The sequence below is a fragment of the Hemitrygon akajei genome, chromosome 3 (genome assembly GCF_048418815.1).
Source record: "Hemitrygon akajei chromosome 3, sHemAka1.3, whole genome shotgun sequence".
In the NCBI taxonomy this organism is placed as follows: Eukaryota; Metazoa; Chordata; class Chondrichthyes; order Myliobatiformes; family Dasyatidae; genus Hemitrygon; species Hemitrygon akajei.
The window spans coordinates 28,823,027-28,838,995 of NC_133126.1; the positions used below are offsets into that span (position 1 = coordinate 28,823,027).

A 15,969-nucleotide genomic window follows, 5' to 3' on the forward strand; every position below is an offset into this window, starting at 1 on the left:
TTCTGCCACCAACATTGCATGCCGACAACTTGTTAGTCCTTACTAAACGAGATACCTTTGGGGGATGTATACAAACTCCTTGCAGACAGTGGTGGAAATTGGACCTCAATCCTGACACGGGAAAGGGTTATGTTACTATGCTACCCAATCACCCTGTCCCATTAACCCATTTCACCTGATCTCATCTGGAGAGTTCATGGAAACAGGCCCTTCAGCTCAACTCATCCATGTCCACCCAGAACTGATCCCATATCCTTTTAAAACACTCCTTTGTGTATACAGTACCTATCCACAAATCTTTTAAACATTTAAAATACCTTTTAAAGACATACCACAGGAATAATAATTCAATTCATTCTTCTCCCACCTTTTTCTGCAATCTATAATTACCTTTCTCTTTTTCCAGTTGTAATGAGAAATCTTCAGCCTGCAATGTTTACTGTTTCCCCTACAGATCCTGCCTGACTTAAGAGTTTCAGTATCTTTAGTTTCTAGCAATATTACATTTGATACCAGACCAATGGAGATCTGACTGAAAGCTAGGCCTGAGTTAATGGAGATGAAATTGACAGAGGTTCAGGGAGTTTAGTCTGTGCCTACTACAGAAAGGGAGCAATTGTAAGAAAAAAAAGATACCAGAAACTGCAGATGCTGGAAATCTGGAGCAACATGCAAAATACAGTGGGTCAGGCAGCATCTATGGAGGGAAAGGGACAGTCCATGTTTCAGGTTGAGAACCCTCAGCACCTCCCTCGCCAGTCCAGATGAAGGTGCTGGTGTAATATTTAGTGTGATAGCAGGGATAAATATCTGGAGGAAGGATCACAGGAGAGGGATGAGTGGGCAAGTGAGCCATGACGAGAGCAATTCCTGTGGAAAGCAGAGAGGGGAGAGGCAGGCAAGATATGCCTGTGGTAAGATCCTGTTGGAGATGACAGAAGTGGTGAAAAATGATACATTAGGTACTCGGGCTGATAAGAGAGTAGACCAGGACTAGGGGAACCATTGTGTCAGGGGTGTGGGGGGAAGGGGTGATGAATGAAGCAAGGGCAGATATATGGAAAATAGAAGCTATGGGGATGGGTTGGGGCTACATTGATAGCAATGGGAAAGAAAGAAAAGGGCTGAGCATGAGGGGAGAACGTAAGTGGTTCATTGACTTGAAATGCCTCTTTCCATTGCTGTTGTGGTTCAGAATTCCATCATCTACAGTACATGCAGATATTAAGGGATTCTGGCGCTGCAGCAGGTTAGAATTAGGGAGGGGTAAAACAGAAGATGAGCTCATGGAAATATGCAACATATCATTTTGTTAAATGTGGAGTCAATCACCACTGGGGACTTTTGCTGCTTAGGCAGAGGAAGCAAAATCAAATACCCCTCCCACCACGGACATTTCTCTTCTCCCCTCTCCCATTGGAAAGATACAAAAGCCTGAAAGCACATACCACCAGGCTCAAAGACAACTTCCACCCTGCTGTTAAAAGATAACATATGGTCCCCTAGTATGTTAAGATGGACTTTGAGCTCACAATCTAACCCATTATGGCCTTGCACCTTATTGTCTTGTCTGCATTGCACTTTCGTTGTAGCATTTACACATTATTCTGCATTCTGCCACTGCTTTCCCTTGCACTATCTCAATGCACTGTTGTAACCAATTTTTTCACTGTATCTCTGGACAAGTGGCAGCAATAACCCAATGTTTCAATTTAAATAAATGCTCTAAGAGGGAGAGAGGAGATAGGACAAGCACGCACCACATTCATCAGAACTGGAATTGGTTTATTATTGTAATGTATGTGATACAGTGAAACATTTGCCTGTTTATAGAGATCAAATCATTACACAGTGCACTGAGACTGAACAGCAGAAAACAGTAATAATGCAGAATAAAGTGTTGCAGTTATAAAGAAAGCAGAGTGTGGGTAAACAATAAAGTGCAAAATAATAACAAGGCAGGTTGTGAGGTCACATGTCCATCTTATCATTCAAGGGAACCATTTAATAGTCATATTACAATGGAGTAGAAGCTGGGGTAGGTGGGGTCTTTAATTATGTTGGCTGCCTTACCAAGGCACTGAGAAATGAAAATAAGCTCCATAGACAGGCTGACCACTTACTGGAGTGGCAGGTTTTTCCTTTCCAGTTATTGGTGCATTCACAGTGGAAATCGTTGAGTCCATCCACACAACGGCCCCCATTGAGACAAGGGTTGGGGCTGCAGTCATTAACATCTACAGGAGGAAACAAAAAGACCATAAACCTTAACCAGTGCACCAGTTTATTATTAAACAGAGTGAAACAACCAGAATTAAGTCACTATATATTTCATTTTTCTATATTTCAGTCTGGTATATACATCAAATCCTTTAAACAGGGGTGTCACACTCATTTTAGGTCATGGGCCGGATTGAGCAAAATGCAGCTTCATGCGGGCCGGATCAGTCGGACGCGTGCGAACGCAGCTTTCGTTGCCTCCGTTTTTTCAGCCTGCTCTCATGTGTCTCAGTCTCTGCTATAACTACAAACTGTTTCACTTTACAAATTCCGTTTCTTATGAAGAAGACTGCCGAATAAACACTAAAAACCCTGAAAACCTGGTACCTGAATAAACTCAGCATTAGCCATATCATACGCCATAGGCGCTTCGATTACTGGGGCCAGCTTTAATAGTAATTAGATATTATCTCGCGGGCCAAAGATAATTCCACCGCGGGCCTTGAGTTTGACATATATGCTTTACAACTTCAGGATGTCCCAAAGAGCTTTATAGTTGATATTGTAGGAAACTAGGCTTCCATAAGCAGCAAGGTGAAGGCGACCTGATAATGTGCCTCACCAGCATGAGTCCCTCGATTACTAGGGCGATCTCCCTTCAACGGAGATGCTACACAGGGCCCTTGGTATTGCATCATCCATAGAATGTGGATGCAGTGCTCTAGCAGATTTCTACAGATGTACCATGGAGAACATTCTGACTGGTTGCATCACCATCTGGGAAGGTGGATCCAATGCAGCAAAGGGCTGTAGACTCAGCCAGCTCCAGCATGGGCACAACCCACTCCCCCATCGAAGACATCTTCGAGAGCCAGTGACTCAAGGAGGCAACATCCATCACAAAAGAATCCTCACCACATGTGACATGCCCCCTTTGTGTTACTAATATCAGGGAAGTAGTTCACACATATTTTAGAAACAGCTTTTTCTCCTGCACCATCAGATTTCTGAATGGACCATGAACACTACCTCACCACTTGTTTCATTGCATTTTTTATTTCTGTAATTATAGTAAATTTAGGTCCTTGCACTGTATAGCTGCTGCAAAACAACAGATTTTATGCCATACAAATCAGTGATGACAAATTTGATTCAGAGGACAAAAGAACCCAGCTTGGGAACTTAACAAACAACTTGAACCACCACTACCACCTTATCCCTGTAGTTACTTCAAAAACCATGTGTTTTAACACAGCACCAGTAGCAAAGCAATCAGAGGTTAGTGAATTATGGCTATACTACTGTATGTTGGCAGCAGAAGCATGACGATTCTTGCAGGCTGTCCATGTTGGTTGCAGATGCAAACAACACATTTCTATGCATGTTTTGATGTACAAGTGACAAATAAAACTAAATCCTGTAATGCACAAATTTGTTGCCACTTATTACTGGCAACGAGCCTGTAAATTCCAGTCACTAGAGAAACATAACTTCCTGATTTTCTCCATCTTTAAATGGTAATGCATACCACTGGCTTCAGTTACAGTGAGGGGCCCATACATATTTGCTGTGACAAATAATTTACACCAGTCAGACCAGCTGAATCCCAATAGCAACTAGAAAATCAATCCAAATGGTCTTCTAAAAGCTTGCACAAGTTAGCCACTGGTAAGTAGGAAAGCGCCAGTAACTAACACAACAGAAATGTTCATCACTCACCAATTTCACAAAGTTCTCCTTCCCAACCATCAGGGCAAATACAGTGGAAGGAGTCCACTCCATCGATACATGTGCCCCCATTCTTACACCGGTTCGCTATGCAATCATTGATATCTAAAGGAAAAGCAATTGTAAATTACTGCTGGAATTTAGGCAATACAGTAGCATAGCCAGTTATCAGGGTTCAATTCCCACTGCTGTAAGGAATTTGTACATTCTCCCCTTGGTCACACGAGTTTCCTCCAGGTGTTTCTGTTTCCTTCTACATTCCACAAACATACAGGTTAGGATTAGTAATTTGCAAGTATACCATGTTGATGCCAAAAACATGGTGACACTTGCAGGCTGCCCCCAACACATCCTTGGACTGCGTTGGTTGTTGATACAAATGATGCATTTCACTATACGTTTCAATGTATATGTGACAAATAAAGCCAATGTTTCATCTTCACAGTGGAAAGACTGGCTGTATAGTTCTTCTAAGATATAGGAGGAATCTCACATGGTCACAGGGAGAACATACAAATTTCTTACAGATGACAGCTGGAAATGATCCCCGATTGCTTTGGGGTGAATGACAAGATGAATAGCCCAGTACTGCTTTGAATTAGCACAGTTAAACTCATTCAAATAAACCTAATGTAAGAGGCTAAAATTCCAAGAATGGAACACTATTATTCAGTAATTCACACAGTTGTCCCTCATTTGCTCCTGTTCCCTCTCGCAACCCAAAGACAAGCAGTTAGGCAAGTTAATCAACCATTATAAATTGCTACTAGCATGCAGATGAAGGGTTAAATCTGGAGATGGGGGAGATGATGAGAATGTGGGGAGAATGAATCTAATAGGACCAGTTGAAATGCATGTTAGTATGTTTGCAGATGACACGAAGGTTGATGGATAGTGTGAAGGGTTGTTGAAGGGCGTAACCTGACATTAACAGGATACAGAGCTGGGCTGAGAAGTGGCAGATGGGAGTTCAATCTGGAAAAGTGAAGTGATTCACTTTGATAGATAGGTCAAACTTGAAGGTAGATTACAGGGTAGATCATGTAACCCTCAAAGTTAACCACGCAAGATGATAGGATAGTTAAGGAAGTGTACAGTATGTTGGCACTTATTAGTCAGGGGAATGAGTTCAAGAGCTGCAAGACAATGTTGCAATTCCATAAGATCCTGGCTAGACCAAACTTGGAATATTGTGTTCATTTCTGGTTGCCTCATTTTAGGAAGGATGTGGAAGCTTCAAAGGTGGTGCAGAGATTTACTAGGATTATGGCTAGATTACAGAGCAGGTCTTAAGACAACAGGTTAAGCCAGCTAGGGCTTTTCTCTTTGGAGTGAAGGAAGATGAGAGGTGACTTAGAGATGCACAAGATAATAAAAGGCAGAGATCAAGTAGACAGCCAGAGACCTTTTGCCTAAGGCAGAAATGGCCAACACTAAGAGGGCATATTTTAAGATGATTGGAGGAAAGTATAGGAAGGATGCCAGAGAAGAGTTCTTAGCACAGAGAGTGGTGGGTGCATGGAACACCCTGCCAGGGGTGACGGTATTGGCAGATGCATTAGGGAAGTATTAGGTAGGCACATGAATGATAGAAAAATGGAGGGTTATGTAGACGGGAAGGAATAAGTTGATCTGAGGGTTGGCTAAAAAGTCAGAACATCATGGGCCAAAGGGCCTGTACTGTGCTGTGATGTTCTATGTTCCGTGTAAGAATAGTGTCAATCAGTGTCTGTACTGGGCTGAATGGGCTGCTTCTGAACCCAAAAGGCAGCAGCAATGTACCACTACCCAGTACTGATTCTACGACCCACAGACTCACTTTCCAGGACTCTTTACAACTCATGTTCTCAGTATCATTACTTTTATTTACAAAAGTGGTAACACTGATTGTTTGTAACTTTTTATGTATACCTTTTTGTAAATTCTATTGAATTTCTTTTTTTCTTACAAGTGCCATACTTTAAGGTAGTATGTGATAACATGCATAATTTGGTAACAGTCCTCAGTGTAGTGGACTACACAACTACGTAGAGTAGGTTTAAGGTGAGAAGGGACCTGAGGACATCTTTTACCACACAGAGTGGCGAGTACACGTAACAAGCTGCCAGAGAAAGTGATTGAGGCAGGTACAAAAGTATCATTTAAGAACCACTTGGATAGGTACATAGAGTGCAGGGCAGATGTACTTGTGTACATGACAATAAACTTGACTTTGACCTCCAGAGCTGTCTGTGTGGAAGTTGCACATTTTTTCCAGTGGTCATGGGTTTCCTCCCAAATCCTGCTCTAAATTACCACCAGTGTGGGCAAGGGGTAGAATCCGGGGCAGTTGATGGGAATGAATTTAAATTTATTTAAACCTTACATCCATCCCACAACGTGAGGGAGTAAATATCTTTGCATTATGATTCTGTCGCAATGTTCATGTATGTGCATAAGTCTAATGGCTTGTAGAAAGAAACTGTCCCATAGTCTGTTGGTCCTGGTTTTAATGCTGCAGTACAGCTTGCCAGACGGAAGCAGTTCAAACAGTTAATGGTTGGGGTGAGTGGTGTCCCAAATTATCTTCCAGGCCTTCTTTCTGCACCTGCTGCTATAAATGCCCTCAATGAGGGAAGTTCATGTCCACAGATGCACTGGGCTGTCTGTACCACTCTCTGCAGTGCCCAGTGATCAAGGTTGGTGCAGTTCCTGTACCAGTGGTGATACAGTCAGTCATGATGCTCTCAATAGTGCGCTATTCTTGAGGATTTGGGGGCTCATGTTGAACTTCTTTAGTTGCCCAATGTGGAAGGGATGCTGTTGTGTTATTTTGCCAGGCAGCTGGTGTGTACAGTCCAGGCAAGATCTTCGGTGATGTGTATACCGAGGAACTTGAAACTACTCACCCTCTTAACTGATCGAGGTGAGTGTGTCTCCGTTCCTCCTATAATCCACAATCAGCTCTTTTGTTTTTTGGACATTGAGGGAGAGGATGTTATCTTGGCACCACTGTGTCAGGGTGTCAACCTCTCCCTCTGTAGGCTGTCTCATCACCGCTAGAAATAAGGGCGATTAATGTCACGTCATCTGCAAATTTGATCAGCTTATTGGAGCTGTGTGTGGCAACACAGTCATGTGTGTAAAGGGAGAAGAGGAGGGGACTCGGGACACAACCCTGAGGGGCACCTGTGTTGACGGTCAGAGGCGAGGGAGCTCATCTTTACCACCTGTCAGCGATCCCATAGGAAGTCTAGGATCCAGCTGCACAAGGCGGGGGGAGCAAAACTGAGACCAATGTTAATCAGTGTCCAGGGGTTTGAGGCCTGCCTGTCTGTGTGTCTGGCCGGAGTGGGGGGGAGAGAGACAGAGACAGACATTGATTTGTTTTGCTGTTGTTTTTTTTTGTTGTTGTTCCTACTTGTGTTGTATGCTATGTCGGTGCCAGAACACGTGGAGATCCTTGCAGGCTTCCGTCAGCACTTGAATTGTGTTGGTTTTTGATGGAGATGATGCACTTCACTGTATGTTTCAGTGGGCTGTGATAAATACATTTCAACCAGAATCTGAATGCAAATGTGTGGGTAATGGTCAGCACAGACGCAGTGGCCGAAGGGTCAGTTTCAGTACATCATCACTCCGTGACTATAAAACTCCTCCCCACACGCCCCACAGCTCAATGCAAAAACATCAACTGTCATCTCGACATTTAGACGGGTTCTTGACTTACTTTCATGGCAATACATCCCGGCAAACCCCCGATTACAGGCACACGTGAAGTTCCCACCAGGCTGACTGATGCAGGTACCCCGTGGACCACAGACATTGGATGATATTAAGCGGACTCCACCCTCACTGCTGTTGCTGGAGATCGCCACAGTGCAGCTGTCAATCACTGTAAAATGGAAAATATCAGCTCTATAAAGCTTTGGTTAAACACACTTGGAGTATCGTGTTTGGTTCTGCTCACCTCATTATGGAAGGATGATGGAAGCTCTAGAGGAGGTGCAGAGGAGATTTACCAGGATGCTACCTGGAATAGGGAGCATATCTTATGAAGATACACTGAGCGAGCTAGGGTTTTTCTCTTTGGACTGAAGGAGGCAACTTGATAGAGATGACAAGATATAAGTTTAAAGATTATGAAAGGCAGAGCGCATCTGTGTTCTGCATAATCACTTAAGAGTCAGAGTAATGTAGTATGGATACTGGCACAAGATACTAGGAGCAAGAGTAGGCTACTGACCCCACAAGTGTTCCCCACTGTCAATATGATTATTACTAATCTATGCTGGTCTCAACTCCACTTCTATGCCAGATCTCTATTCCTTGATCTATAAAATATTTATCCACCTCCACTTTTAATACTTCTAATGATTCAGCTTCCAGTACCAGCAGGGCAGAGAATTTCAGAGATACACTACCCTTCATAGAACAGTACAGGCCTTCCAACCCACAATATACTGCTGACCATTCAAATTACTTTAAAATCTATCTAACCCTTCCCTCTCACTTAGCCCTCCTTTTTTCGGTCATTCATGCGCACAAATGTCTCGAGTATATCTGCCTCTACCAACATCCCTGGCAGGGCATTCCATGCATCCACCACTCTGTGCAACTTACCTCTGACATCCCACCAATTACCTTCATGAGAAGGAATGTCTACACTCCTCAGCTTTAAATATCTGGCCTTTTACCTTATAGTTATGACCCCTTGTTTAATTTTTTTTAAATTTATTTTTATTTAGACTCCAAATAAAATACTTTTGAATACTGGTAAAATGACAAGGATTTCCCCCAATATTTTTGATGTACATCTTCATCTGCATCCCGTTTCTTTGTTAAAAATGTTTTTTTTTCAAACTGATGATTTTTCCTTCAAAAAACTGGCAAGAGTTAGACGTTCCTCAATGAGACCTTTGATCTTTGGATATCCACAAAGAAAGCTTTCCATGTCAACATGAATGCCACATCCACGTCATGAGAGTTGTCTTTGCTTTTCTGGTTTACCCAAATAACATCATGATCACATTATTTGCAGGACGCTGGGGAAAGGTGCCTGTCTGTTCTTCAACCAACATCCGAGTGTGGTTGGGACCACAGCTTCATGAGTCAGATAGCACATGTAACGGCTTGACACTCTCTCATCAGTACACTGTAATGTAAGACTGAGTCACGTTCAGCTCTTTAGAGTGGAGCAGGAGGGTGACAGCTGAATTTTCTGGTCAAAATGGCGTGAGCTGTGATGTCTATGGAGGTCCTGCGTCAGTTCTGAGAACGAGGGCTTGTGACAACACCAACCCCACCCTCCACCACTACCCTGCCACCAGGTCGGCAAGAGTCGGTGAGTCTCCAAGTCAGTGAGGGCAAGACTAATGGAAGCTGTTGAGTCTAGAAGTTGAAACCTGAAATTCGAAGACCGAAGTCAGCAAGTCTGGAGGTCAAACCACGTGGATTGGCGTGTCTGGCAGATAGAGGCCCGATGTCTGCAAGTCTGGGCCAGGAACAGAAGGCTGAAGGCCTTGAGGCAGCCTGTCCTGGGGTTTGAGGCCTGTATATGCATAACAGTGGATGGGAAAGGGTCTTTTTTTGTTGCTTCTGTGCTGTTTGTGTTGTTCTGCTGAACACTGTGGGCATACTATGTTGTCACCAGAATACACGGCAACACTGGCACATCCTTGGGTGTATTGATTATGAATACAAATGGTGCATTTCACTGTATGTTTTGATGTGCATAAATGAATCTGAATCAAAAATCTACCTTGGCAAGGAGCAGATCTGCAGTGATCCTTCAGAAGTGAGCAGTTCTTCCCTTCATAGTCCTCAGGACAGGCACAGTAGTAATCATCCCCAAGGATGTAGCACTTGGCACCGTTCTGGCATGGGCTGGGATCACAGAAGTTGATCTTCTTCTGGAAGAGGAGAGGCAAATGTCATTGAGCAGAATAAAGACGTTGCAGTAGAACACACAAACTTACCACCTTTTGCATCCTACAAAGCAACTTCTGTAATTATCATCAGGAACACAGTAGAAACTCCTCTTGATTCCAAAGACAGACCTCAGTCCCATTCTAGATGTCACTGTCCTTTTAGACCCAGCGCTATTCTAGACCCCAGCATACTTAGTCAGAATTAGATTGTTGTCCTCACTGAACCCCACCTAAAATATACAGGGATTGAAAGTCCTGTATTATCAACTGTTTATTCATTTAAACCAGCAGCTCTTCAGCAAAGCTTAGAGTTTGAAGCTGTCACCTTTGCTTCTCAAGGAGAGGTTTCTGTGAGGTCAATTGCAGCTGAAGACTAACTGGGATAGTGACATCACACAAAGGCAGATACTGTAAATCAAAAATTGTTTCTGATAAAACAAATTGCATTTCAATCTGAAAATACTCAGAACTGGCACTACCCTGTTTAATAATCAGCTCCAGAGACCATTACAGCCTTCAGTACAGTGCTAGTAGATAACATAAAATTGGAAGTGTATTTAACAGCTGAAGGAACAAGTGGAAGGAACTTAGTGAAGAGGGATGAGGAGTAATTCACTCTGGTGAGAAGAACAAAGGCACAGGCTAACTGACACCACTCAGAAGAGTTGGCAGCAACAGAACGTATGGGTACACCAATTCTGGAACACAGCAGGCTGCATTGAGCTAGCAATTAACAAAATGAATTGAATGTTGGTATTTTTAACTAGAGACAAGGGATGTAAGCAGAGAGGTTATATTGAACCTGAATGAAACACAGCCTAGGGCTATTACATCAGCATTCTTAGGAAGAATATAGATGCTTGAGAGAGGACTCGGAAGATTTAACACAGAACGTTATAGTACAGTACAGGCCCTTCAGCCTACAATGTTGTACTGACCTTTTAATCTACTCCAAATACAATTCTGCACAAGGACTCCCAAGTTCCTTTGCAACTCTAATTTTTGAATTTTCTGCCCATTTAAAAAAGTCTACATTTTTGTTCTTTCTGTCAAAGTACATGACCATACACTTCCTGACAATATTTCATTTTCCACTTCGTTGCTTGTTCTCCTAATCGGTCCAAGTCTTTCTGCAGCCTTGCTGTTTTCCTCAACACTACCTGCTCCTCCAGTTATCTTTGTACCGTCTGCAAACTTGGCCAAAAAGCCAACAATTCCATTGTCCAAATTAACATAAAAAAGCTGTCCCAACTCTGACACCTATAGAACATCACCAGTTACCAACAGCCAACCGGAAAAGGCTCTCTTTGTTCTCACTCTTTGCCTCCTGCCAATCAGCCAATGCTAGTACTATCTATGCTATCTATACTAGTACCTCTCCTGTAATACCATACATAGCCTCTTATCCTATTAAGCAGCCTCATGTGTGGCACCTTGTCAAAGGCCTTCCGAAAATCCAAGTACACACCATCCACCAATTCTCCTTCATCTATCCTGCTTGTTATTTCTTCAAAGAACTCCAACAGATTTGTCAGGCAAGATTTTCCCTCAAAGAAACAATGATGTATTTGGCCTACTTTACCATGCACCTCCAAGTAACCCGAAACACAACCTTAATAATGGACTCAACCATTGAGTCCAGACTAACTGGCCTACAATTTCCTTACTCTGCCTCACTTTTTTTGATTTCTATTGAGAGGTGAGAGTCAATATCGGACCACTAAAAATGATGCTGGAGAGGTAGCCGGGGGGGGGGGGGGGGGGGGGGGGGGTGGGCAAGAGACAAAGAAATGGTGGACAAATGTACATGGGATTTTACGTGAGTCTTCACTGTGGAAGACACTAGCAGTATGCCAGAAGTTCAAGTGTCAGGGGGCAGAGGAGAGTGCAGTTGCTATTACTAAGAAGATGGTACTTGGAATGCTTAAAAGTCTGAAGTTAGATAAGTCGCATGGAGCAGATGGACAACACCCCAGTATTCTGAAAGAAGTGGCTAAAGAGATTGTGGAGGCATTAGTAATGATCTTTCAAGAATCACTACATTCTGGATTTTTCAGAGGACTGGAAAATTGCAAATGTCACTGTACTTTTTAAGGGGGAGGGAGGAGGCAGAAGAAAGGAAATTATAGGCCATTTTGCCTGACTTCAGTGATTGGTAAGGTGTTGGAGTCCATTATTAAGGATGAGATTTCGGGGTATTTGCAAGCACATGTCAAAATAGGCCAGAGAGTAGTGAATCTGTGGAATTCATTGAATAGGTGACTGTGGAAGCCAGGTCATTGAGTACATTTAAAGCAGAGGTTGATAGGTTCTTGATTAGTCAAGGTGTTAATGGTTATGGGGAGAAGGCAGGAAAATGGGGTTGACAAATCAGCCGTGAGCAGACTCGATGGGCCAAATAGCCTAATTCTGCTCCTACATCTTAAGGTCTTAGTTTTTATTTGATACAGGTACGCAAAATTATGAGGGGTATAATTAGGGTAAATGCAAGCAAGCTTTTTCCACAGAGGTTGGGTGAGACTAGAACTAGAGGTTATGGGCCAAGAGTGAAAAATGATCTTTGTCACTCAAACAGTGGTGAAAGTGTAGAACTGTCAGTGAAAGCAGTGGTTGCTGGGTTGATCGTCACAGTTAAGAGAAATCAGAAACAGTGGGGCAGAGCTACAATAGCGTTCAACAGAGGGTAGTAAATCTGATGAGATTTCTGGACTAGGTGCTGGAACAGACTCAATGGAAGCAACAGCCTTGAAAGTCAAGGGATTTTGGATAAATTTTAAATATTATTTCACCATTTCTTTGAGATTAAAAAAATTAAAGATTAAAAATGAGCTTTATTTGTCACACGTACATACAGTGAAACCAACAGTCTAAGGATGTGCTGACTGCAAGTGTAGCCGTGCTTCCTGTGTCAACGTAGCATGCCCACAACTTACTAACCCTAACCAGTACATCTTTGGGATGTGGGAGGAAACCGGAGCCATCTACACATCCCTCAAAGTTGCGGTGCAAGTTGATCGGGTTCTCAAGATGATGTCTGGTGTGTTAGCCTTCATGAGATGGTGGGCAGAATTCAAGAATCACAAGGTAATAGTGCAGCTCAATAAAACTGGCTGGTCCACACTTGGGAGTATTGTGTTCAGTTCCGGTTGCCTCATTATAGGAAGGATGTGGAAGCTTTCGAGAGGGTGCTGAGGAGATTTACCAGGATACTGCCCGGACAGCATGTCTTATGAGGATAGGTTGAGAGAGTTAGGGCTCTTCTCTTTGCAGTGAAGGAGGATGAGAGGTGACTAGATAGAGGTGTACAAGATGGTAAGAAGCACAGATCGTGTGGACAGCCAGAGGTGTCTTAATTTTAAGGTGACTGGAGGAAAGTATGGGAGGATATTATAGTTAGGTTTTCTTTCCCCACACAGAGAGTGATGGGTGTGTGGAATACCCTGCCAGAGGTAGTTATAGAGGCAGATGCACTTGGTATATTTAAGAAGCTCTTAGATAGGCACATGAATGACAAGAAAAATAATGCAGGGCTACGTGAAAGGGAAGGGTTAGATTGATTTAAGAGTAGATCAAAAGGTCAGCACAACATCATGGGCCAAAGGGCCTGAACTATTCTATGTTCTATGAAAGAGAAGTCAGTGTTTAAAATCCACAATCAAGAGAGATTTGCATATTAAAGCAACTGAAGATAAATAAGAGCTGCCTATCGAACTTCAGTATCATACAGTTGCATTTGTTTCCTCTGCTGGCAGTTTCCCTTCCTCTAGTGAATGGCAGTTTGCATGCTGGCACATCAGGGCCAAGGAAATGTGATCCAGATTCCCTAGTTACTAGATAGAATGCATTGCCAATTCTTGCCACCACTCCAATAACACCCTCCCAAGTTTTACCAGCGACTTTCAGTTTCACTGAATACCAGGAAGCTGGAAGCATTTCTCTTATAATCAATAGTCTGATAACCTCCCTATGATAATCACACAGGGGTCCTTGCAGCTTATAAACTGGGGACAAGGGGTAGCATAACACTATTACAATTTCAGCTGTAAGGTCAACTCCTGCCGCTGTCTGTAAGAAGTTCGTACCTTCTCCCTGTGAACTCACGGGTTTCCTCTGGGTGATCTGGTTTCTTCCTACATTCCAAAGATGTATGATTAGGTTAGTGAGTAGTGGGCATGCCATGATGGCGCTGGAAGCATGGTGACACTCACCGGGTGTCCCCAACACATCTTTGCTGATTCAATTCAACACAAACAACGCATTCTGCTGTATGTTTCAATGTACAAGTGACAAAGTTTATCTAATCAGTGTACTTATATATAAATGCAATAGCTTTGGTATTAGGAAGGTGATCAAATGGAATAATGCATAAAACAAACAGTGACAGCTGTCAATAGACAAATATTCACACATCTGACCAGTAGTTTTTGAGAAAGTCCAGCACAGAGTACACACTATGCTTGCTGTCCAGTCTCTGTGCTACACTCTAAGGTTTCATCTCACCTCATATGTGAGACTCAGATACATACATTGAAACATAGTAAAATGTGTTGATCGGCCATCATTTAGAACACAGCACAGGATTACACCCTTCAGCCCACAATGCTGTGCCAAATAAATTAAATTAATAATTAAATACCCAACTAAACTAATTCCTTCTGTCCACACAAGGAAGTATTGTTCTAATTCCTGCACGTCCAAGAGCCTCCTGAAAGCATTTATTTACCTCCACCACCACCCAGGGCAGCTCAATTCAGGCACTTGCAACTGTGTAAAAACAAAACTTGTCCCATACATCTCCTTAGAACTTAACCCCTCTCACATTAAATTCAGTCCCTTTCGTATTAAACTTTTTGACTCTGGGAAAAAGAGCAACTGTCTACTTTATCTATGCCCCACATAATCTTATGAACTTCTATCAGATTTCCCCACAGCCTCCACCACTCCAGAGAAAATAACCCAAGTTTATCCAACCTCTTCTTATAGCACGTCTTCAAATCCAAGAGACATCCTGCTGATGCCTAATTAAACTAATCCCCTCTTAGAACTTTTCTCTTAGAGAACTAACAGCCTTCTAAATATCTCTATCATATGTCTCAACCACCACCTCTGGTAGCACATTCCAGGCATCCACCACTCTGCATTAAAAAAAAACTGGCCCTACACATCTCCTTTGAAATTACCCCTCTCACCTTAAATGCATGTCCTCCGGTACTAAACATTTCAACACTAACACTGGGACAAAGACAATGGCTCTCTGCTTTACCTATGCCAAGTAACAAAATCTGAGTTTCTTGCCAGAGGAGAAATCATTCAACGTTCTTTATAGTGACAATTTCCTCCATTCTATTGAACTGGTTATTCTTGCCAAGGATACAGATTTCACTGTACTACTCATCCCTTGAAATGTGTCTGAGAAACTGGATTACCAGTGCACTTATAGATGTACATTTGGGCTGGGAACGGAAGTAACTTCAGGACATAGAACAGTACAGGCCCTTTGGCCACAATGTTGTACCAGTCTTTTAACCTACTCCCAGATCAATCTAACCTTTCCCTCCCACAGTCCCCCATTTTTCTTTCATCCATGTGCATATCTAAAAACCTCAAATATCCCTTATGTACGTGCCTCTATGACCACACATGGCAGCATGTTCCACGCACCCACCACTCCCTGCATAAAATACCTTTCTCATCCCCCATACTGTCCTGCAATCATTTTACAATTATGATCCCTCATAATAGCCAATTCTGCCCTGCAAAAAAATCTCTGGCTGCCCATTCAATCAATGCCTCTTATCTTGTACACCGCTATCAAATCACCTCTCATCCTCCTTCACTCTAATACTCAAATGAGAAAAGCTCAATGAACCTGTCCTGACAAGACATCCTCTCAAGTCCATACAGCATCTGGTAAATCTCCTCCGCATCCTCTCTAAAGCTGCCACGTCCTTCCTATATTGAAGCGACCAAAAACTGAACAATACTCCAAGTAACAAAACTAAGAGCAGGAATGCTGATTGATTTAACCAGAGAACAAGCCAAGGCTAACTGATAGCACAACTTGCAGCCATCTTCAGTAATCATCTCCCTGCCTGTCAGTATATTTACCCTC

General features: G+C 42.8%; 1 protein-coding gene across 1 annotated transcript in view; it reads right to left on the reverse strand.

Annotated features, from left to right (window-relative positions):
* Nucleotides 1-15,969, reverse strand: part of LOC140724802 (protein jagged-2-like) — a 258,587-nt gene that overhangs the window by 44,971 nt on the left and 197,647 nt on the right. The window contains 4 exon segments of the mRNA XM_073039432.1: nt 2,124-2,237; nt 3,940-4,053; nt 7,658-7,822; nt 9,689-9,839. Of these exon segments, the coding sequence (XP_072895533.1) occupies nt 2,124-2,237; nt 3,940-4,053; nt 7,658-7,822; nt 9,689-9,839 (544 nt within the window).